We start from the raw sequence: 25,018 nt of genomic DNA, 5'->3' as shown, positions 1-25,018 counted from the left end.
GTTGTATTTCTTAGGCCCGTTCTAAAATATTTGAGTAAAATGCCCAATATCTTAGAAGTATTTAGTGGCATTGTATGTGTACTGCGGGTTTGGGGGGAGTGGTGTTACCGTGTAACCTGAGGCAGATATAATTATGGTTTTTATATTTCCTACACCTGTGTCCACCACCCTCTTGTGTTTTCTGGAAAAAGTAGCTGCTGTTTCATCCGTGGCCATCACTGCTATTTCATCCTGTGGTATTTGGGTATTCACTACTGCAAAGGAATGGTTGCATGTGGTGCAGAAGCAGGGCATGAATGCCTCTGGCCACGGGGGTCGCTCTCAGTCCCCAGCTGTTTAGAATAAGCCAGTCTGGAAGCCATCAGCCTAGCAGAAGTCTTCGTGCTGTTCTCCTGTCCGTTACCTGAAACTCGAGGATGTGATTTGCTTCAGGCAGGATGTCTTCTTCAGCCTGGGTTTACTGAAATAAAATGTTCCGTTTCCTGGTGAAAATATAGCCAGTGACATAGAGCTTCTGTTCTTTTCAATAATGAGTTAGTTACTGGATCAAGCATATGCTGATTACTGTGCATCTGTCACGTAAGGTAGAGGTAAGAGTAGAGTTTAGTTGTTAGAAGATGAACTTACTAGCTGAGACATTTGTAAGGGTGCCATGGAAGTGATATTCCAAAACAGCAGTGGTTCCTAAAACTCAGCAGGAAACCAGCGTAAGTAGTGCTCATCATCATTTCCCATAGCATCTAGTAAAACGGTCTGACACAAAGTGGACACAGCTAAGTCTTCGTTGAGCAAATGGAGTAATGAATGAAAAAGGGAATCGAGCAATAAGTGCCTATTTGTTTGTCTCATTTATTGAAAAATCACTATATAAACCCTATATAAATCACAGTTAAAACCCTTTACAGCCCAGTTAAGTGAAAGGATCACTGCATGAAGGTTAGTTGCATTGTAGCTTATCCTATCCCTCTTAAATGCAATTCTTTAAAAGGAAGTATACTGTGGGTTAAAGTCTTTCTTTCATGGAGAAAATATTAATGTTAGCATTCCTTCTTCTTATACCTTCTGAATCCATCTTCCAGTCTTCAGAAAACATTTTAGCTTCTTTCTGATTTTTCTAATTTTGTCCATTATGTAGAGACAGCATGGGATCTGATAGACTTATCTGGTCAGGTTCTGTTGTAGCAAAGATATGAAATCTAGGAAATTTTTCATAACTTTGTCCATTACACAGGTGAAATATGTTAATATTGGTTATAACATACCCAGATAAGACCATGTAAAATAAATATAGATTGTCAGGTACAAACCAGTCAGAACCTTGATTTGAGGTTCTGTTATTATTTTTCTAATACTGTGGAGCCTACTATTAAGTGACCCATAATTTCCTCCTCCCGGTCTACTTGTACCTGTGCTGTAAGCGTTATACTTGTGCTGACTTTACTCTGATCCATTTTATTCTGTCTACAATAGGGTAGGAAAAAAATATTAAATTGTTAAGAAACACTAAAACCTGCAGAAACCATCCCTGTAGCAACCTAAGCCCCATTGGTCTAATGCTCTTTACTAGTTTCCTGACTTGAAATAAATCTGTTACAAAATTTATGCCAAGAACTATGAAGTTATTTGGGATATAGTACAATAAAGGAGCAAGCATCCTGAAAAGTAAACATCTTTGAGGTAACTTTGTGGGGAACAGTTATGTAATATAAACTGTTTCCTTTCTACTAAACATTTTTTGAAAATATGAACACAAACTAAAACTTAAGCAGAAAGATTCTTACAAGAAAATTCTGTATCACAAAATTCAAATATTTGCCATATCACAAACTTCAAATACTATCCATTCAATTTTTGCATCCCATTTTAGTTAATGAATTCTGTTGAAAACATTTTCTTAAAGCTGTATGTGTAATAATATTAATTCCAGACAGCCAGATGCAAAAGTATTTTATGAAAAGGAGATAAACACTGCATTATACATGCATGTTTGTAATCAGAGAAATAAAAATAATGAAAGATAAAATGATTATTTATCTTTGGGTAATAGAATTACAGATAATTTTTTCCTATAATTTCTGTGATAAGCATACATGACTTTTATAATTAGAAAAATTGCACTCTGATAATGTATTAATTTCAAATTGTAATTTGTCTTAATCTTCCAGATGGAAACTACTGATTGCTGTTAAAATTTTTGTGTATAAATGATAATTTGATACAGAGGTTTGCTTATTTTTATATAATGCCTCAACATTTTAAAAACTTTAAATAATATAACCTTATGCTTGGTATGAAAGGAACTTGAGAAAAAAGGTTAAAAATAGTCCATTAATTCCCTTTTGTTTTTAGATGCCAGAATTTCAGAAAAGTTCAGTTCGCATCAAGAACCTTAAAAGAGTAGAAGAAATTATCTGTGGTCTTATCAAAGGAGGAGCCATCAAACTTCAGGTGAATAATTATCAAGAAGCCTTTATTTCTAACATTCAAGTAGATACATTCACCTCATGCTTTGCTGAAATCTGAGCCAAGAAAGTTTAGGTAGATAAGTTTTGCCTATACTTTCAGAATGTAAACTCTGAAAGATGTATCTAGAGTTGGTAAAACATACATAGAGTACACTGGAAACAAAACAAAAATAATAGCCTTAAAATAAATGTAGCTTTCCCGTAATATTAAGAACTAAGTTAACTAACACTGTGCTTAAGTATTATACTATTTTAAGAATAATATCAAGTATGTGCAATTTCAGATTGTTCTCCCATTTTTTTTTTAAAGATTTTACTTATTTATTTTTAGAGAGGGGAACAGAGGGAGAGAAACATCAGTGTGTGGTTTCTTTTTACACCCCCCAGCCCCCCAGCTGGAGACCTGGCCCACAGCCTAGGCATGTGCCCTACACTGGGAATCAAACCAGTGACCCTTCGGATCACAGGCCAGTGCTCAGTCCACTGAGCCACACCAGCTAGAGCTTCCATCTTTTTTAAAAAGATTTTATTTATTTATTTTTAGAAAGAGGAGAAGGGCGGGAGAGAGAAAGGGAGAGAAACATCAATAGGTTGCTTCTCGCACACGCTCAAGCCAGGGACCTGGCCCACAGCCTAGGCCTGTGCCCTGACTTGGAATTGAACCGTGCCCTTTCAGTTTGCAGGATGATGCCCAACCCATTGAGCCACACCAGTCAGGGCTGCTCTTCCATCTTTTAATTAAATGAATGATATTAGTTCAAATTAAAATATCTGTTAGGGATAACTGATTTTTTTTTTTTTTTAAATTTCTAAGGGATGTTTTAAATGTCAATTAAATCAACAATCTGGATATTTTGTAAAAATAAATCATATCTTTCTAAAAACAGTTGTTTAAAAAAATGTTTAATCCTATCTTCTATAATTGCAAGAGCTGACACTATAACCAGTGTCATTCATTGATCATATAGTTATCCATATAGACAAGTTATATCTAGAATATAACAGTGTCAATAACTAAGAATTTCATATAATTTAATTGCTTTCACTACATTTTTGTACATTGACCAAGTGGGTTGAAATTGTGCAACGTTTTAATTCTACTGATAATTAGTAACCATCTTATTACCTTCAACTGTAAATTCCCATACTGATTAATCAGATTTTATGTGGTAATAACAAGGATCGGGCATGTAGGTTGTAGTTAAGGTAATTCTCAAGACTTTGTATATGAACAGTATTAGAAAACTCAATGTATAGGAAATAACTTATAGCAGGGACCAGGTACTGAGACAGTCCTGAGTCTTTAGGAAGCTTGCAGTATGTGTCTGGCCTTGCAGCTGTGTTTTTATAATGCCTTTTCCCCTTTTCTTTACAGATAATTACAGACTTTGATATGACACTGAGTAGATTTTCCTACAAAGGGAAAAGATGTCCAACATGTCATAGTAAGTGTGGCACTCATTACAAATTCATGAAAGTAATCATTATTTTAAGATCCTTTTCTACCTGTAATGTTATCTTTGGGTTTTTTCCTTCTTTTTGGACATTCAAAATAAGGGGGTCTGCTTTTTCTTCCAAGATCAGATGGGGTCTGGCATGTTCAGGGTAGAATGGCTGTAGAGCTGCTTTTTCTTACCACATTTTGAGGATTTATTTTTTCCCATCTTATATAAATGGCTATTTCCAGTATGGTTTTGGTTCCAAGAGGAATAAAGACTTCAGGGGATTTTTTTCCTCCAAATGTGGTTTATTCATTTTTCAAGAAATATTTAAATGGATTTTAAATTTTGGATTAACCTTAAGAAACAGTATTTATCAATTAGTAACATTTTCTAGGAATGTTACAAAACTTTTGTGTCACGTAAATTAAGTTAAAGAACAAGTTATGAAATAAATACAAAGTTAAAATGTATTGCCAAGATAAGACATGTTTTTGTCTTGTCTTCCAAACTTGGCAGTGAGTTTTTAAAATAATACTCTTCAACCTGCTGGAGAAGCAGTGACGTAAGCCCTGTCATTAAGTTATACAAGCATGGTTGGTGCTTGTATAACTTAAGACATCATCCCAATAAGTTACATAAAAACCGTAAAATCATACCCTTTGGCCCAATAATTCCTCTTTGGGAAATTTCTAATCAAGTAATCCCAAAAGTAGGGGGGGGGAAGCTGTATTCATAGAAGTAGTGCCAGCTAAATTCAACATAAAATTATTTATACTAGCAAAAATTTGGAAACAACCTAAGAATTTTAACACTGTAGAAATAGTATCAATGAAGTCATGCCCACATGACAGAGAGTATATAGCCATTATGAATGGTATTCATGGGTAGCTTTTAATTATATTTAAAAAATACAGAGTACACTGGGAAGTGAAAAAATAAAGCAGAATTCAGCAGTATAGACCTGGTTTAATCTCTTATCTGATGGGTAATGCATAAAAATTTAAGACTGAAAGGAAATTTACTGAAATTTTAGTAATTTATTATCAAATGGTAAAATTGTAATTTTGGGGTTTTTTTTTACAATCTATATTTTCCATATTTTCACATTGTTTATTAACGTTTTATTAAGGAAAAAATGTATATTTCAAAGACGTATTCGTTGCTTCTGTTAATTAAAAAGGATGGTGTTAAGGGGACCACTCAGTATACAACTCACAGTGTCTGAAGACTTTGAATTTTCTAACTCAGTGGTCTAAACGAGCGATCACTAAATCATGGATTGTAAAGCCATTAGAGTCTCTAGCAGTGCCATGGGGGGTATAGCACCGCACCAACAGCTGTAATGACTGCGCTAGCTGACTTGGTATTTAAACCTGAAAGTAGTAAGTTACTCATCACTGAGACTTTTTCTCCTTTTCATGCCTTGTTTTCTTTTTCTCTTTAGATGTCATTGACAACTGTAAGCTGGTTTCAGATGAATGTCGGAAAAAGGTAAAAGCACTAACAGTAATCCAGTTACTGAAAGACATTATTACCCTTTTTGCTAGAAATTTCTTCAGGTTCATTCACACAAACAAGAATGAATGCAAAGTGCTTATAGCCAAACCTGGCCCAGAGTGAACACTCAATAAATGTTAGGTTTATTCTATGGATCATAGCACTGAAGTATTATAAAGAAAAAATTAAAAGTAATTTTTAATAACAAAACATACATGAAAACTTTTAAATGATGGCCAAAATGTTCTGATGTCCTTACATTAACTGGAAAGTTTAAGCTACTTTGGTTTTATGTAGGTTTTGCTCCCTTAAATTGATCAGGAAAGAGCCCTAGTTCTCTGCTTTTTTTGAGTAGGTCTCTCTCTGTGTCTGTCTTAAGGAAATAAGACTCCAGAGGTGAATCGAATTTAATACTTTCATATGAGAATGAAAATTTTTTTTGTACTGATAGTTTGATTATTAGTGAGTTTCACTGAATTGCTGACCTGAAAGTACTTAAAATAAAAAGAGAGAGAACAGAGGTAGCTTTTTGCAGGTATATTTAATTACATGTAAACTAAAATCAACAAAGACCTTATCAGCTGATAAATGTATTAGGTACTCATGATCTAATCTTTACCATTTAAAGCTTGTTCCTATTGTTTTGCTTTCTATAAAACTAAGCAGAGTAATGACAATTCTGCAGTCTTCACAATTACACTATTTGCTTATTTCTAGTTACTACAACTAAAGGAAAAATATTATGCTATTGAAGTTGATCCCGTTCTTACTATAGAACAGAAATACCCTTACATGGTAGAATGGTAAGTGTGTACTGGGCAATGGGAGAGTTAAAAAATAATAAAATTTTATTAGTTACAACTCATGGTGTATTTTCCCCCTGTAGTGTATGTAAATAGATTAACAAATTGTCCAATGAGTTAGAGCAGTGACTAAATACAAGAAAAAGTACTAGGATTTAGGTGGACTCGGAACGAAGGTGGGGCCAGCAGGTGACAGTTACTGAGACATGGCCCCCTGCTGATGGGTGCAGGGCCCACGGAGATACTGTGGAATTCGGGGAGGGTGCTGTTAGGAGAAACGCTGACAAACTTAGCAAGCAGGTCAGAGCAGTCCACTGAGATAATCCTGGGAACCGGAACTGTTCCACTCGAGGAACATTTCCTGGATAGAGAACTTTGATTTAAGAAGCAACAGTGGGTGGTTTTAAAATCTTAAGAAACCAGAAATGATGTTATTTATAGCCATCATCCCATCACCTAAGTACCTTGCACACTTTATCAATGTTTATGGTATAAAATGTTGAAAAGAGGTTAGACTTACTCAACACGCAGAATTGGAAGCAAACATGGAAGGCTTTAGAAAGCTGATTTCAGCCTGATGAAAGGACTATCTAGCAATTAGAATTTTCTAACAATGGCATCAGCTTCCCTGGGACAATGAGCTCATTAACAGGGTGGGAGCCAACCCAGAGAGGGGGTTTCACTGACGAATATTATAAGGGGGATTTTTACATATCAGATGGAGAGATTCTAAAGGCCTTTCTACTGAGATGGTGTAATTATAGGTGCCTTTATGGAATGATAAAGCACCCATATATAGGGATGGGGCAAAAGTAGGTTTACATTTGTGAGTACACGAAACCCAGGGTTATTCTTATTTTTTCCATATGAACTGTAAACCTACTTTTGCCCACCCCTGTATAAAACTTCCCAGAACAAGGACCTTGCTCACTAGGCAGCATCTTCAGTTCTTGGGCATTTCGTGAAAATTGAGACCACAGACAGGTGAAAAAATGGCTTAGCTCTAATTTGTATTGCAATCAAAGAAATGATTATGGCTTGTGAGGCTGTCGTTCTTATCTGTGGACTGAGGACAGGCTTACGCCTCGCATCCCTTCATTGTCTTATTAATACATTTAAAGTAAGCCGGAATAGAAGGAGAAGAGGAAGTCTAGTAAAAACATGTGTATTACCTTTTGAGACATGTGGGGTACACATTCATTAGTGGCGAACTTAAAGATCTGAAATTTAAATTCAAAATACCATGAATGAAATACTGTATTTTCTCATACTGAAGACTGCTTTGTAATAAAGATAATATATTTTAATTGATTTTGTTTTTCTTTGGTCATAAACTCCAGGTACACTAAATCACATGGTTTGCTTGTTGAACAGGCTTTACCAAAAGCTAAACTTAAAGAAATTGTGGCAGAATCTGACGTTAAGCTCAAGTAAGTTTCTTGGGTGATTTTTGTTATTTATTGTCTACAACTCGAATTGTTGTTACATGTTGTATTCAAGTGTATTTTTACTAAAATAATGTATGAGAATATCCCATATAAAAACATATCCAGAGAATGCCACCTGTCACATAATAAAAGTGGTGAAATAAGGAATTTAGAATATGTTAGATCATGGTGTAGGGAATAAAAAAGCCTATGAGCTTCAAATACTAATGTTCATTTTCTTTCTCCACATTAAAAATTTCAAGACTGCCCTGACTGATGTGGCTCAGTGGGTTGGGAATCATCCTGCAAACCGAAGGGTCGCCGGTTCGATTCCCAGTCAGAACACATGCCTGGGTTGTGGCTTAGTCCTCTAGTTGAGAGTATGCGAGAGGCAACCAGTCAGTGTTTCTACAGCACATCGATGTTTCCCTCTTTCTCCCTCCCTTCCCCTCTCTCTAAAAATAAATAAAGTGTTTTTTACAAATTTTAAGACTAACTTAAAGTTATGAAACCAAGACCATCTTGAATTTTTTAGCAAAATATTTTTCAAAGACATGAAATATGAAAAGAATGTTAAGTCAAATCGAAAAGTATTTAGCTAAGTATCCTGTTTTTAAATCGACATGAATATACTATGTGAGTTCTTCAAGTCCCTTGGAAAGCTATTTCTAGGAAAGATGAATCTGTTTTAGCAAATAGTAAAAATATTTTTCTTTTTTAAAAAAAATAAGGGAAAGCTATTTCTAGGAAAGATGAATCTGTTTTAGCAAATAGTAAAAATATTTTTCTTTTTTAAAAAAAAAATGTATTCTTTTTTTAGAGAGGAGAAGGGAGGGAGAAAGAGAGGGAGAGAAACATCAATGTGTGGTTGCACTTTGTGCACCCCCTGCTGGGGACCCGGCCTGCAACCCAGGCATGTGCCCTACACTGGGAATAGAACCAGCCGCCCTTTGGCTCGCAGGCTGGCGCTCAGTCCACTGAGCCACACCAGCTAGGGCTAAAAATATTTCTAATACATGAATTATAAGATACTAACATTTAAAAGCTTGTTTTTCAATTCTGTTTACTACCTCTTAAATTATTCGGCTCACTAGGCAAATATTTTGTTGTGGGTTTTCTTTTTGATGATGATGATGATGCTACATTGTTAAGGCGATCTACTTCTAAGAAGGAAAGCATTAAATTGTCAGAGTGTGAGGACAGCTGTTCAGTGTTTCATTCATGTGTTGGGCAGCTTATCCAATAGCCCAGGAAGAGTAGAAAGGGAAGAAAAGATTTTCAGATGAAAACATGACCTGTAGCTGCCAGGTCTTCGGCAGGAGATGCTGGACGGGAAGAGACACAGCGCAGTCCCTGCCACTCTGCTTTTCTAACAATAGGGACTTCTTGAGCAGAATGACAAGCAGGAGACCTGCCCGCTCACCCTAAATGGGCTTTTCAAGGTATGGTTTGATTATTTGCTGTTCAGTAGTATAAATTCTGAACCATAGGCTTATGCACATTCAATACAAGTCTAAAACCACCTAATTTTTATTAGAATTTATTAAAAGGAGGGTAAAAAGTTAACTGTTGTTTGAAAAATTTGTACCAGTGTCAGACATTAATAACAGCCCTCTTGGGCAGTATTTTGAAATGAGAACTAAGTAAGCCATAGAATTAGGTGATATATCTTCACTTTAACAATAATATTATACCCCCATCTTGCAGGGAAGGATATGAGAATTTCTTTGATAAGCTCCAACAACACAATATCCCTGTGTTCATATTTTCGGCTGGTATCGGAGATATACTGGAGGAGATTATGCGTCAAGCTGGAGTTTATTATTCAAATATCAAAGTAGTGTCCAACTTCATGGATTTTGATGACAATGTAAGAATATGAAGTTATTCTTTATAATTACTTCTAAAATCTGTAAATATTTTAATTGTGTAAATGCATTTGTTGTTAATTATTTTATGTGTACTCATTAAATTTGGCCCCGTTGATAGGCCCACTGTAGGACTTGTCATAACTCCCATTGTTATATCCATATCCATGTTTTAAAAATAACTCTTCTTAAACTTTTGTTCCCCAAGCAATAGACTAATATTAAAATTAGAAAAACTTTTAAAAAATGTAACAATGCAACTCTAAAGAATTAACATCCGTGGGTGGAAAAATACCCTGAATTATAACTGATGTAATTTGAACAAGTTCTTCTAATGAAGACAATATATTATACATAAAATAGGACCTTTTGGTTAGAAACCAAGTGAGAAGTAAAAATTGGCCTTTCAGCTCATGTTTAACATGTAAAGTATCTCTAGAAAGTCATGTAATTCTTAAGAGTCCTTCTTATCTACTATAAGTATGAAAACTACAACAAGATTTGCCAAACCTGTTATTTCAGAGGATTTCTATATTTTTAATAGGGAGTACTCAAAGGATTTAAAGGAGATCTAATTCATGTATTTAACAAACATGATGGTGCATTGAAGAACACAGAGTATTTCAGTCAACTAAAAGACAATAGCAACATAATTCTGCTGGGAGACTCCCAAGGAGATTTGCGAATGGCAGATGGAGTAGCCAATGTTGAACACATTCTGAAAATTGGATATCTAAATGATAGAGTGAGTATACAAATCTGTCATCTAATTTCCTTTGAAGAAGAAACGGGGGTGAAACTTGATAGATAATTGTTACTCTCAGGTTCCTGAGAAAGCAGTTATTTTGGTGCCATCTGGTTTGCTCTTTGCCCCTTTCCTTAGGCGATGAGTAAAGGAATTGGTATGCACAGGTACAGGCTATAGGTGTTATGGCATGGGAGGGTGTACATTATAAACAGCCTGTCTGGCCTCTCTCCACTATATGCCAATAGCATTCCCTGGTCATGAGAATCAAAAATTCAGACACCACCAAATGTTCCTTGGGTACCATATCCCCATTGGAAAACCACTGGACTAGAGAAAATTCATTTGGGGAGAAAAGCCCCCATGTGGGAAAATTCCTCTATGAGCCTTAAAAATCTAAACACTTAAAAGTATTGCTTCATGTCAAACATTTTAAGAAAGTGAATTTAATTTACCACATTTTGACCAACAGATCAAATATAACAATGAAGTTCATGCTGAAATGATATGCTTCTTCTCCCTGTATATTAATCTTTTGGCTTGTTGTTATTGTTGATTAGGTGGATGAGCTTTTAGACAAGTACATGGACACTTATGATATTGTTCTAGTTAAAGATGAATCCTTGGAGTTAGCCAACTCTATCTTACAGAAGATTCTATATAAATAAGCATTCTTCAAGAAGACGTCTCTCCTGCGGGTGCAGTTGATGCAAGAACTGCTCGTGTGTTCATCTTGCGGAAAGACTTTTATTTATAAACATCTTGCTCTTGAAGTATTTTCAGACATCTTGAATCCATCAACCAGCAGTTCCTTTTTCGCCACCTCTCTCAAAACACTCCTCACCATGTTTTTTAATGTTAAAAAACCTGTAAGTCAAAATTTGAAAAATAACTCCCTACATTTCCAGAGTGAATTTTGTAGTTTAATGTTATCATTGAAGTTCTGGAGTTTTTTACATGTATGTGATTTTAAGTACTGCCATTTTTGTAATTTGAGTAAATTATGCTGATAGTATCACCACCTCCTGAAATTGTGTTCATTATTTTGTTTTAGGAAAATTGAAATTTACCCAAATATACTAGTACTTAGTGTTTCAAAAAAACTTGGTATCCACATACCACTAATTATTATAAAATGCTGTATATTGATGCACTGACAATAAACATGAAAAGTCTTTTAAATTCTATGGGCAAAACTGTTATTATTCACTCCTTCAACAAATATTTATTAAGCACCTGCCAGGTTTAGCTTGAGTGTTTGTGATAAATGAATCCATGTCATAGAGGCTGTCATGAAACAAAGTGTAGCTGGGTGTCATACTACGAAGTCATGACCCTCTATAGTCTGACTTTCCATTCCAAATTTCCGCTGCCCCATAAATGGCTTATACAAGGCTTAGACGTGCCATTGTGATAAATCCGACCCTGATTCTAACCCTATAACTCCAGAGCCTACAAGCAGCTAATTGGTTTTCTTAAAGCATCTAAGCTGTGATACACACAAAGCATGACCCAGCTGGTTCTGGACACCCGGTGTGGTCAGCGTCTGTAGCCCAGCCAGATGTGGCAGGGAGGCAAGGTCCTGGAAACGCACACCTTTGTCCTGGGGCAGCCCATCCTGACCCTCCGGCGCTGCTTCTCGTTACGGTCAACGGTGGAAGTAAATGCTGGCAAAAAGTAGACTGTGCCCTGCCTAGATATTCCCAAAATCAACCACCAACCCAAGTTCCTGAATGAAAGCAGAGAGCATGCACAGAAGTGTCAGAACTACCCGGAGACTTTTTCACATAGGAAAATATTGGGAATCTCTAATCTCATAACTTTTTACTCCTCTATTGCTATTGGAGCTTGCCCTCCTGGCTATTTTCCAAAGGACTTTATAGGCTGCTTCACAAAAAAAAGCATATTGCAGAATGTCAGTGTCAAGAACACTGCAGTTACCACCTGCATTCAAGTCACCGCCTCAGCCCTCTACTAAGAAGACTGTAGGTTGGTCACCTCCCTATAAAATGAAGGCACAGTCTTCAGCCCCTTCTAGCCACTCCCACGGGAACCTGATTATCAAGCCAAAGCCCCTGCCTCTTCACACTATGCCTGTGACCCTCTCTCATCTCGCTGCCCCTGATGCCACCGACACAGAGTACTCATTTCCAAGTTCAGCTTTCAGAGCGGTGTTATGAAGCCATTAGGAAAGGAGCCGATCGCCTGGGTGTGACTCTTCTTTCCACCCCTCAGTGGGTATGAGACCAGGACAAGCTGTCTCAGTCTGCTCACCAATGAAGCGGGGTGAATCTAGTCTCTACATTGGTGAGGACAGGCTGTGCCCTGGAGCGGGGGAGCTGGAGAGCACTCGATCATTGGCTGTGACAGCTGTGTATGCATTTAAAATGTGTCTTTGCATTTTGAAGAGCTTAGCACAAGTATTCAATATTGTTAGCTATTATTGACCCACAAAAGTGTAAGCTGTTAATCCCCCAGCATAGTCTGGGTGAACTGACAAAACATCTTTTTGCAGTCCTACTGATCATTGATCATTGATCGTGTACAGCAACTGCCACGTCTCCAAGGAATAACGTTAGCCTGTAGGGTCTTCTTTTCACTTTCAAGATTTCCTTTATAAGGTAAGGCAGTTTTTCATGCTAAGATGAACAATTTTGATGAAACTGGGGGGGAAAAAGCCTGTCAGCAATACTAGCTCACTCCAGAGTGATTTCATAAGCTATCTGGATCCATAGTGTAACAGCAAAGTTGATTAGGAGGATTAGATTATTGACAGCTCTTCTACTCAGAATTCAGGGTCAGGATTTTCTCTTTGGTACATGCTACAGAGAATCAGGAAGGAAGATACATGTGACCTTGAAAGGCTAATCCTGAAACTTCTCAAGGTTACTGGGAGAGTTCAACAATCAGACTAAATTTTGTACTTAGTCTGATATTTCTGCACAAAATAGATTAAAAGTACCTGAGATTTAAGGGGCACGGTCTAAATTTCTGTTAAACTTGGATCTGAGTCTTTAATCCTATGATGTGGAGTAAGAGAATTTCTAACTTCTAAGCCTTGGGTTCCTCATCTGCAAAGTCGGGTATTAGCTCTAGAGGTGAGGATTAAATGAACAGTGAACAATTAAATCCTTACTGTGAACTGGGTTTACAGAAACAGCAGTTAACAAACCAGACCAGCTTTCTGCCCTCCTGCACCTTCCTTCTGTCCTAGTAGGCAGAACAGGGGAGAAAAGAAGCAAGCTGTTACAAATAAGACAAGTGCTTTGAAGAAAACAACAGGAATAACAAGGTACCTATTTTTGACAAAGGTGGCCAGAGAAAGCATGCGAGGAGGTGATAGTTAAGCCAAAGCCCAAAGGATAAGGAGGAGGTATGGGAGAACTCCTCCAAGGGGAGGGCACAGCCCATACAAAATTCCTGAGTAAGAACGGAGGACTTGGCTTGGCAGTATTATGAGCAAAGGGTAGAATGGCTGCAGATGGACAGGAAGTGGGTGGGTGCCAGGTGACACAGGACTTTGTAAGCTGTGGTAAGTTGGCTGTACTCCCTCTGCCAAGTGGTGCCATGAACACACTTCCTGATGTGGAGAACCCACTCGTAAGGGCAGGTACACCCAACAAACCAATTGGGGGCACTACTTCGGCAGTCCAAACTAGGGCAGTGGAGCTGGCGCGAGGTGCTCATTTCTGGTAGTTCAGATTTAGACGTGACAACACTTGCCATTGCATTAAACATGGAGTAAGAGAATAGAAGGGGCTCGGACACATTTGGTTTGAGCACGTGGGTGCAAGGGAAGAATGAGAGAAATAGGTTTGGCTGTACGGTGTTGAGAAGGGAGGGGAGTATCCATTCTATTTTGGACATGCAAGATTTGAGGTGCTTGTGAGATAGATACACAAGAGAAGACACCGAACAGGCAGACTAGAACTCAAAGGAGAAATTTTAGCAAAAACTATGTATTAATAAATTTGGACATCATCTAAATTTGAATGAGATTTAAATAGGGCCAGTGTAAGCTAGAAGGCATGCTCTGCCCTGAAATTCCAATATTAAGGTCAAAGACCACAGAGAATCAAACAGTATTTTAATAAGCTTTGAAGTTTATATCCGCAACTAACAATAAATGGGAGCAGACCCGCAAGAGAACCTAAAAGTCTTCAAAGAAAGCAACTTTGTCCCTAGAAACCTAAGATACTAGTATGCTTACATTATAACTTTGCAGTCAGGCCAATTTCCTTGCTAAAATGAAAAACTTTGTCTGTTTTAAGTAATAATTTTCTCTTTTTTGATTGATTTGAGAGAGGGAGGAATGGAGCAAGAAAGAGGGTGAAAAATAACAATTTGCTGTTCCACTTATTTATGCATTCCATTGGTTGCTTCTAGTATGTGCCCTGGAATTGAACCCACAACCCTGGTGCATTAGGACAACACTCTAATCAACTGAGCCACTCAGCCAGGCCTGTCTTAAGTAAATAATTTTGAAAAGCAGTATAATTCCTAAATAATCAAATATCAAAACTCACTGGGTTTTTAGTGCAGACTTCTTACACGTACGAAGTAGCCTCATGGCATTTCAAGCACACAGCCACACGCTGCATGCGCAGGTGTTGTGTTCTGTTAGGTACTCCACTCCCCAACCAGGCATCGGTGGCTTAGCTCCTCTTTCAGGCCCAAAGGTCAAAACCTGCATGTCATCAGTTAGGTGGTCCAAACATAGAGACTGGACATCTGTTTTATCAGGAGGTCTACGCTGCTGCCGCAGCCACACAGAGGCTGAGTGTAAAATGTGATGAGGAAAAAATGCTGTGTGGCATCTCTACCCTCCACTGGGCCCCCCGTGGTGCCCACGGCCTTGCTGACAGAGCGATAACCTGTAATCACAATGCAGACATAAGCGATGCCGCAGCAGCAGCAGCAGGAGCACGTGAGGCCAGCTCAGCAGCTTGCCCTGCCGGACAGGTGAAAGCCCGCAGTACAGAGAACTTAATGCCAACCGCAGCAACAAGATCACTGACATGCCCAGGCAGCACTCGACAATGAGGCAAAGCTTCAGAAGGGTGGATAAACATGCGTGGTGCCACTTACATGTGGAACAAAAGAAAAAAAAAAGTTGGAGCCATAAAGAACAGTAAACAAGTAGTTACCAGGGGCTGAGGGGTGGGGGAACTACAGAGAGGTTGGTAAAAGGATACAAACTTTCAGTGATACGACAAATAAGGTCCGAGCATCTAGTATGTAACAAGGTGACTACAGTTGATAACACTGTCCTGTACAGTTGAAATTTCCTGAGAGAACCTAAATGTTCTCACAAAAAAAAAAAAAAAAAAAGATTTGAGAGGCGATCGATGTGTTAATGAACTAGAGGAGGGAAATCCTTTCACAATGTACATCAAATCATCGATTCCTAGTGGGCAATTAGAATATCTTAGAGCAGCAGTCTGCAATTTTCTTGGCACCAGGGACCAGTTTCATGGAAGACAATTTTTCCATGGACACGGGTTGGGGGGGACGGGAGGCCAGCGAAACTTCACTCGCTCCCCTGCCGCTCACCTCCTGCTGTGCGGCCCTGTTTGTAACAGGCCATGCACTGGTACCAGTCTGTGGCCTGGGGGTTGGGGACCCGTATCTTAGAGAACACGACATCTGAGTATGCACGTGAACTATGTGTTTGAATCACCATAAGACTACTTTGCCAGGCATAAGCAGTCTACACTGTTTAGTACACTTTAAATAATTTTACAGGCCTGGCTGGTGTGGCTCAGTGGCTTGAATGGCGCCTGGGAACGGAAAGGTCACCAGTTTGATTCCGATCAGGGTGCATGCCTGGGTTGTGGGCCAGGTCCCTGCTTGCAGGTGTGCAAGAGGCAGCTGATCGGTATTTTTCTCTCTCTCTTTCTCCTTCCCTTCCCCTCTCTCTAAAAATAAATAAATAAAATTTAAATAAATAATCTTACAATTTTAATTGTTAATTATACATCAGTAAATCGAGGGGCGGGGGGTGGGGAAAGCCCACAAGCTGGAGACCCAAGCAGAGCCAACATTTCAGGTCTGAGTCAAGGCTAGAAAAGACCAATGTCCAGCTCATGAGTCAGGCAGGCAGAGTTTACAAACAAACACATGCTAAAGAGTCCTCCTGAAGCTGTAAGGTGCACAGTCCTTAACTCCCCCAGAGAAACTTAATTTTACTCAGCCAACCTGTGTCTACCATTGAAGAAATTCAAGCAGGACCAGCCAAAAACCGGGGTAGAGAACAGGCACAAGGCTTTGTCTCCTTGAAGATAACAGAAGGGTGGTGAAGGGTGGCAGGCCCTAGCACTCCAGGGGCAGTTCCACAGAGCACAGTCACCGACCTGTCAGACACATGAGCAACCTGTGCAATGAGACTCTGCGTGGCCGACACCTACCCACTAGGAGAGGGGTAGGAGCGTTAGTGACCCGGGGTGGCAGCAGCCAGAAGGCCATGAGCACCCAGAACCCCTGAGGTTGCTTCTGCAAAAAGTAAACAATAACATCTGCTTTTAAAAAACCTAAGTACATACATGTATTAATAGTTTCTCCTATGCATGTGCCAGTTCCCTCCATTTGCTCCCACCCCGACCCTCCCTGGCTCATCCTCGTCCTTTCTCTGACCTCCAGCACCAGCCCTCTCCCCCCTCCCCCCTGGTTCCGACTGGGTTCGGCTACTGCTGGCCCGTGGCGGGTCGGACACGTGTCCGCTGTAGCACCATCCTCACTGCCAGGAGCAGCTCTGACTCCCACCAGACAGCCTGCCTGGCCCCCTCGACCGTTCAGACCCAGGCAGGAACCGCTTCCTGCGGTTGCTGCCCACCAGTCGTCCTGGGTCCTTGACATTCTTACTGGGTCCCTGAGTCCTCTCATTAGCTTCTCCACAGAAGTCCCTAGGAGGGCGTGTCCCACCAGGACCGGGACCCAGCACCCCCTACCCTATACTGCTTGGCGCTCTCCCAACTGAACACAGTGCGGTCCCCCCGGGTTTTTATCTGACTGCACGGTATATTCCCATGGGATCCTCTCAACCTTCAAATGAAACACCACAGAGCCGGACGAGAGAGTTCAACATTTTATATACGGAAAGATCAGTTTTCCAACATTCAACTGAACGAGTGCATGGCGTTTGCACAGACTACCACAGAGCTACATCAGTACAAAACCATTTAAATTAGTAAAATAAAGCAGTTTCAGAAGGAAAATCCTGGATTACTTCAGGGTGAGTGCCACCACCGGTTGGGAACAGAGGACATAGGCAGCAGGGTGGTTACTGCGTAACAGGGGGACAGGCCAGCAGGTATAAAATCCTTGTCTTCCTCTGCAGAGCGAGGCCCGGGCTTTAGGGCACTTCCCTGTCAAGGACACAGAGGAGCAGCAGAAATGTGTCACCTTATTTATGCTCATCTGTTGGGATGACATATCCACCTCGGCCACAGTGACACTCTGGAGCTCGGCTTGGCGCCAGCCCTGTGCGTATCTGATCGAAGGATTCAGTGCACACTACAGGACAGGGAGCGATGGGAACAAGAAAGAGGGACACAGGTAACCGCATGTGGCGCACACAGAATCAAGTTCTCTACCCGTGGTCCTAGAGGCCTTTAGTTTGGCCCGCTGACTTTCTTTTTAACCTCCAAGTTACCCAGCCAATCAGAGGACCGCAAGGCGTGGCGCGTGATTAACTAGAAAAGTGTGTGTGCGTGCACGGGCACGTGTGTAGGGGGGAGGTGGAGGCTCAGCCTCACCGGAAGGCACTGTACAGGCCACTGAGAAGTTTTCTGGGGCCTTCTGGGAACCCTGCTGGGACATGCCCTGTATTTTTTTCCTGCCCATCTGGACAAAGCTTATAAAACACCAGCGAGTTAAAAAATGTTTTCTTCACCCTCTTTACGTAGATATCCTGGACCCTTTTTCTTCTGTTCCCTCCAAGATGGTTATAACTTCTGCATGACACTATTTTCTGTTAATAACAAAACTACCCAGGAGGCCCCCAGAGCAACGGTTGGCAGTACAGCCTTTTCCGTACCCTACACAGCCCACGCTAAGGCACCGCGCACCGATTTGGTCTAGTATCACTGGCATTCGGCCTAAAATTCTCACCATGTGTATCCACCCCCCCCTTGATGTGTGACCCACTACCACTTGCTGACAATTCACCTTCTGAGAGACCCTCACACGCTCATGGCACGCCGTGTCACGACGGGGGCCTTGGTGTCACACAGTGGCTTGTATCAGGGTTAGAGTTCATCATGTTTGGCCTCCTGGTCTTTGAGTTTAAATTCCTCTGCCGTGACCTTGCCGTCTCCGTTCCGGTCCTGGTTGGTGAACATGTTCTTCACAATCATCTCAGTGTCAAAACCAGGAGCGAGCTTCCCTTTGCCAGAGGCCACCTGGGCATGGATGTACTCCGAGAACTGGAAAGGGGACAGGACAGACCCTGAGACAGAGCAGCCGAGGGCGCCGAGCCCAGGCCCGAACAGGACGGAACCTGCGTCTGAGCTGGCGAAGCAGACAGGAAAGTGTGAGCTCCCCAGCCTGGCTCGTTCTCCAGATGCAGGTTAAAACCCCCGACGCCCAGGCGGGCAATGTGCAGTGGCTTCTGGGGTTACTGCGTCTCCCCGGATCAACCCTCAGCCCCTCCCCAAGGCTGACCCCCAGCCACCCAGCCTCAGAGAACCCTGCTGCCACATCTGTTCATTCACACGAGAAAAACCTGTCATCCACTGTATACGGGTCACCATCCCAGAGATACACCCTGCCCTTGTCATTCTAACATATTCTAGTAGGAAAGACACAATTCAAAATGAATAAAACCAATAAGTTATATGTTAACTTAGAAAGGGAAAAGCTCTAGAAAAACAAAACAGTAGAGCCAAGTAAGGAAGATCAAAAGTACCAGTGGGCACAGGGGTCGAAGTATCAATTTGGTGGTCACGGTAAGACCCCATTGAAGAAGAGAGCTCAGGGCAAAGGCTGGAAGGAAGTGAGGGAAGGAGCCAGTTATCTAGGGCAAGAGTCTTTGGAACAGAGAGAAGAGCTGGTGCAGAGGCCGGTGGAGGTGTGCCGGGCACGTTCACAGACCAGCAGGAGGAGAGTAAGCGGGAGGGAAGGCCTTTGTAGGCTGTTCACAGGTCACTGTAAGGACTTGGGAAATAGGGCGTCTCCTACAGGGTTCTGAGTTGCAGCGGGCCACGACCCGGCTTACATTTTAGATCAGAGAACAGACTCCTGAAGAGCTACCAGTGTGGCGGAAGGAACACCAAGAAAGCCTGGGGAAGCTGGGGAAGGAAGGGGTCGGGCAAAGGAGTGAGAGAGGAGGACCGCCTCCTTGACTCAGCAGTAGGACAGGCACTGGTCCCCGGGGCAAGACCAGGTTCACTGCTAACAAGGGCAAGCCAGCAGCCGGGGGAACGCGGATGATGTACGAGAAAGGGGAGAAGGCTGTGGCAACGTCCTTGAGCAAGCAGGCGCGGAGCAGATGAGAGCTGACTCCACCAGGGCTGTGACAGGGCAGAGGACGCCAAGCGGTGCCTGGTGCAGAAGGAACAACACAGGATCTAAACGCTCAGACGGGGGTGTGGATCCCGGCTCAAACCCCTGGGGAGCCGTGTGACCTTGGGCGCAGCTGCTGCTTCTGAAAAATAGGGACGGCTCCACTGCTGTCACGAGAGCCGAGCAAAATGATGCGTGTGAAGTGCCCCTTGCACAGGGGCAGGCATGCGTGAGCCCCCCGGAACTGGGAACCGATCCACATCTGAGAGCCCTGAATCAGTGCCCCGCCTCCCGGGGCCTCGGTTTCCTCAGAGAGCTTCACCTTAGAGAGCGTGTGGGACAGTGCCAGACACGTGAGTATGCCGGTCACAGGCACCACAGGAAGTAAGCACAGGAGTCCCCACACCAAGAAGCCTTCACGTTCAGAATGGGTCCCCCGGCCCAGTCAGGCTCCCCGAACTCCCTCGGTCCCACTTGCCCTCACCGGTCAGTTACCTCTTCCAGCAGGACTTCTCCATTGCCATCCCTGTCAATTTCTTCAAAGAGGTTCGGTGACACCTCGCCGTTCCATATGAACATGTACCCCTCGGGCAGGCCGGCCACCAGCTCCAGCAGCTCAATGTCAAACACCAACACGGCACTGCCCGGCACCTCTCCATCTGCCTCGGCGACAGGGAGGGGGCAGGTCAGCGCCACAGGGCAGTGGACAGGCCCCTCAACCTCCCGCCCCACCCCGTGCTCTTGCCGCCACAGGGCGGGCAAGGAAGTTCAGCATCGGCACGTGGTTTTTCCAAACTGTAGGCACTGACTACGAGGGAGTCACCCAATCAGTTGAGAGGATGCTGACCAGCATTTTTTGTTTAAATGAAGGAATGGAATAAAACAGATTTGGTACCTTGCACATAGAAAAGAAAAGTATCATTTTATATATAAAACTTGAGTTTCAGTTTTGTATATAAAACTTAATATATGTGAATATGTGCATAAATTGTATATATTTATTCCTAACAGAGATTAGGAGATAAAACGTATTTCTTACTCTGTGTCTTGGTGAAAAAAGTCTGAAAGCCACTTACTAGTAGAGACTCCAATGGGAGAACTTTTTAATAAATCTAACAGCAGAATAATAAAGTAATAAAATAAGAATAGTAAAGTATGACTTCATATCATGATCCAAGATATGTCTGTAAACACAAATTCAAAAACAGTATACGAGGTCTGTCTGGAAAAAGTCCAGCCATTGCTAATGAGAACAGTTTGCAAGACATCGACATAACCTGGCAGCCAAGGAGAGTGGACTGGAATGAACACGCATGAACAATGAGTCCTTCACTGTACTAGTCAGTGGGGGCAGTAGACACTGTAGAGTGAGCCTGTGTACTGTGTGGCCATCGCATTCAAATGACTGAGAGAGTACAGCAATGAGTCTGCATCACATTTTGCATTCAGCTTGGACATTCCTCCACAGAAACTATTCAGAGGATTCAGAAGGCCGCAGCTGTGGGCAACTGGTCATAGGCAACTGGTGACTGGCAGCCGCATCACGACAACACACCTGCTCATGCACCACATCAGGGGCAGAGTTTTTTGGTGAAACATCAAATCACCGAAGTGACTCAGCCCCTTTATAGCCCAGATTTGGCGCCCTGTGACTTCTGGCTTCTCCCAAAACTAAAATCACCTTTGAAAGGGAAGAGATTCCGACCCTTGATGAGATTCAGGAAAATACGACAAGGCAGCTGATGGCAGCTGGAAGAACTGTGTGAGACCCCAAGGTGCCTACTTTGACGGGGACTGAAGTGTCATCGTCCGATGTAGAATGTTTCCTGTATCTTCTTCAATCAGTGTCTCTATGTTTCATAGTGCATGGCTAGATACTTTCTGGACAGACCTCATATATAGCATGGACCCAAAAGAAGTTATATAAGTATGTGACTATATATACAAACATAATATGTATTATTTAAAATTATTACTACAGATCATGTTATAACTATTTAATATATAATCACAGTAGCATAGTATTATAGGATACACAACATATTTTTTGTAAGTGTTTCTTTTCAGATTTGGAAGGAGTAGCAGGGAGTATTTTTACAGTTACTTGAAAATTGTCAAAAACAGAAAATCACTCCAAAGTGCCTATCGTTTTTACGAGTTAGCACTTCCCACCGCCTCCACCTCCAGGGAGAAAGAAGGGGTTCCCAGGTCCCCCCCTGTGGACTCATTCCAGCCAAGACCACCACGTACATGAACCGTAACCGCTGTGAGGGCAGGCGAGCTAAAGCCAGTACTTTAAGAACGTGAACTCACCTCTCACAAAAGGAAACCTCCTTGGGTGGATAATTCGGGAAACGTGAAAAGCAAAGGCCGGCACCTTCCACTGCTCCGGATGCAGGTCTGGAAGGCAGCCCCTGGCCTCGCCTGCGAGCCCCTGCCTGGACAGCCCCTGCAGGGGCGTTTCCCACACAGGGAGGGACTCGAAGGTCCAAGCTCATGTCACAAAAACCCTGCCTTCTCAGGAGGGCGTGGGGCATTAGCGTGGCATCAGCTCGGAATGCACAGGGGTCTTTAAACAAAATCGCTGAATGTTTTTTTTTTTTAAATCCAACAGATTCTTGGGGTTCAAAAGGGAAGAAGCAGGGCCGGGGGGCTGGGTGAAACAGGGGAAGGGATGGAGAAGGACAGACTGGGGGTTACAGAGAAGTCACGGGGATGTAAGTCAAGCATAGGAAATACAGTCAATATTGCGGTTAACGACACATGGTGCCAGGTGGGTCTCAGAAATATCAAGGGGCGGGAAGAAGCTTTGTAAAGAACATGATTGTCTAACCACTACGCTGTATGCGTGAAACCAATACAATGTTGAAAGTAAACTGTCATTGAAAAGTAAAAAACAAAAAAAATCCCAAAAAGCAAAACGGAAGCATATTGTGATTCTAAACACGGCACCCCCCAAAGCACAGGCTTCGGATGAACGCACCCCAAACACCCTGTAACCCTGTCACTTACCCACGCCAGCCTCCCCGTAGCCCAGGTGGGGGGGAATGATCACTGTCCGCTTCTCGCCAACGCACATCTCCCGGAGACCCATATCCATTCCCAGCACGACTTGTCCAGATCCCAAAACAATGTTGTACGTTTTGCCTAAATTCCACCTGAAAACGAAACAGAAGAGTCCCTGGTTAGGTAAGTCCTCAACCCACTGGGACCTGAGAGAGTTCCCACGAGAAGGACACATCCCTTCTCCGGCACAGCACGTCACTGCGAAAGACACAGAGCCCCTCTCGAGTCCTGAGGAAACAGACAAACCCACATGGCGGACGTTTCACAAAAAAAACAACAACAGCAGAACACGTGTTATCTTCAAAAGTGTCCAGGTAAAAATCAGAGGAAGATGGAGGAATGGTTCCATGTTAGAACATGTGGGAATGGGGTCCTCTGGCTAGGAAAGACCTTCTGGGAACATTTAGCAAAACCAAAGTGGCGTCTGAAAATTAAAATGTAGTTACAGATCAACGTTACCTTCCTGATTTTAATGTCTGGACCGAGTTACGCAGGAGAAGGGCTCCGGCCCAAGGAAAAGCCCACTAACGTGCTCAGGGACAACAGGACAGTGTGAGGCAACCCACCCTCCAAAGGCTCTGGGGAGACAAAGCTCTTTGTCCTGCTCTTGCAATTATTTTTTTAAGTTTCAATGTTCTAGTCAGACATTACTATGGGAATTTTATAAACAGAAAATATAGTTACACCCTGGGCTGTAGATTCAGCGAGGCCTGAGTGTGAATCCTGGTTCAGTCCCCTCATCTGACCCTGGGAAGCGCGACCTCAGTTTCCTCCTCCGCAAGACAGGGACGGTAAGAGCTGCCACACAGGGATGCTCTAAATGGGAGATGACGCATTGCGTTTGGCACAGCGGAGAGCAAGTACCCAGAGCTCGATCAGCAGATGGCCTTGAGGGTGCCAAGTGCTTGGGCCTGTAACAGTCTCTGACCCTGGAATAATAATGGGGAGTTTCATCTGGGCTGAGGTTTTCATTATCGTTGACTTTCACGGTTGCTGTGCTCTCTCACCTCCGTCACTACTGAAAATAAATGTGTTTCCCAACCTATGGCCTATCTGTCACTTCCTAAGGGCTGACAGTGGGAACGTTCTCCACTGCCAAGGAGAAGAGCCTCCCAACATCCGAGAGGCCCCTGGGCGCCCCTCCCCAGGTGGTGACCACACGGAAGCCTCTTGGGGTCGCGCCCCCTCCTCAGGCTTCCTAGCCTCCCGGGGGCACAGGGCTGCCGGCTCTTTCCCTCCTCAAGCTGGTGCCCAGGGCCTGGCGGGTCCTCTGGGGCCAGGAAACCCAAACAGGGTTTGCATTTGTCCTACCTGGGACGAAACAGAAAGCCAACTGGTACAGGACGCCTTGGCCCACGGCCTACGGGAGGGGGTCTCCATCCGCCCCACACAATCCCCTCCTTTGTCCGCGGCACAGAGGCACCTTCATGCTGCTTTTCTCCAGGGACCATGGGGACCTCCCAGGGGACAACTGGGTTTCAGGAACTCGTTCAGTCATCACATAACGAACCTCCGTTCTTCCTCTCAGAGCCAGTTTAAACATACATTAAGAAAACCCTCCAAGCAAGCAGTGTGTCTTCTTGAGTCATGTCTGAAAACCCCAGGAATTCTTTTCCCTCAGGTCCTCCTTTTCTTACTTTTCCACAGGCTGGCTCTCACGCATTCTCCTCATTCCTTCTGGGCATTCCCAGCTTCTCGAAAGCTTCCTGCCTCCTGCCTGCGGCTGGCCTCTCTGGCTCCCCACCCACATTCCCTCTCTCTTCCCACAAGCCGGCTGCCCCCTCTGCGTATAGGGTCCTCCCAGGGCTGGGGTGGGACCAGGTCCCACCTTCCAGAAGAGGCCCCTCCCCACACACAGGAAGGCAGAGGCCCAGCGCACTACCCTTTGTCACAGGGTTCTGAAGCTTACACCCGCAGGAGTCCAGCAAGGACGCTGTCCCACAAACGACCCTCGGGGTGCAGAACGGAGTCTCAAGGGAGAGCACGGAGCGTCACATGGCTCCCAGACGCTCGGGAAGAAGGTCGTGAACCCACCAAACACGCCGCAGGAGGCTGGCAGGCAGATGCTCCCCACCGCACAAGAGCAGCACATCCTGAACACACGGAGCAGGATTCCTGCGCTCATTTCCCACCCCGGCATCCCCTTTCCACAGCCAGACAAACACGTGACCACTGGCGAAAGCAATGACAGCACACCCTTGACC

General features: G+C 43.0%; 2 protein-coding genes across 6 annotated transcripts in view; one reads left to right on the top strand and one right to left on the bottom strand.

Annotated features, from left to right (window-relative positions):
- The window catches only part of NT5C3A (5'-nucleotidase, cytosolic IIIA), a 44,347-nt gene extending 32,906 nt beyond the window's left edge, over positions 1 to 11,441 (top strand). For 4 of the 5 annotated variants that reach the window (XM_054571344.1, XM_054571342.1, XM_054571343.1 and 1 more), the window contains 8 exons: positions 2,350 to 2,448; positions 3,841 to 3,910; positions 5,352 to 5,398; positions 6,122 to 6,207; positions 7,548 to 7,637; positions 9,342 to 9,504; positions 10,047 to 10,247; positions 10,808 to 11,440. In XM_054571344.1, coding sequence (XP_054427319.1) covers positions 2,350 to 2,448; positions 3,841 to 3,910; positions 5,352 to 5,398; positions 6,122 to 6,207; positions 7,548 to 7,637; positions 9,342 to 9,504; positions 10,047 to 10,247; positions 10,808 to 10,915 — 864 coding nt within the window. In that variant the 3' untranslated portion in view covers positions 10,916 to 11,440. Of the gene's footprint in view, positions 1 to 2,349; positions 2,449 to 3,840; positions 3,911 to 5,351; positions 5,399 to 6,121; positions 6,208 to 7,547; positions 7,638 to 9,341; positions 9,505 to 10,046; positions 10,248 to 10,807 lie in introns of all 5 variants that reach the window. The other variant, XM_054571341.1, reaches the window with a different exon arrangement.
- A 5,885-nt stretch (positions 11,442 to 17,326) lies between these two features.
- Positions 17,327 to 25,018, bottom strand: part of FKBP9 (FKBP prolyl isomerase 9) — a 34,732-nt gene continuing 27,040 nt past the window's right edge. The window contains exons 8-10 of the mRNA XM_054571340.1: positions 22,761 to 22,906; positions 20,244 to 20,407; positions 17,327 to 18,670 (exon numbers count right to left, since the gene is read on the bottom strand). Of these exons, the coding sequence (XP_054427315.1) occupies positions 18,494 to 18,670; positions 20,244 to 20,407; positions 22,761 to 22,906 (487 nt within the window). The 3' untranslated portion in view covers positions 17,327 to 18,493. The remainder of the gene's footprint in view (positions 18,671 to 20,243; positions 20,408 to 22,760; positions 22,907 to 25,018) is intronic.

Source organism: Pteronotus mesoamericanus, unplaced genomic scaffold (genome assembly GCF_021234165.1).
Source record: "Pteronotus mesoamericanus isolate MK-2021 breed Mesoamerican mustached bat unplaced genomic scaffold, CSHL_Meso_final contig_220, whole genome shotgun sequence".
Classification (NCBI taxonomy): domain Eukaryota; kingdom Metazoa; phylum Chordata; class Mammalia; order Chiroptera; family Mormoopidae; genus Pteronotus; species Pteronotus mesoamericanus.
Note: the sequence above shows the minus strand (reverse complement) of the source record. Positions and strands in the feature narration are given on the sequence as shown.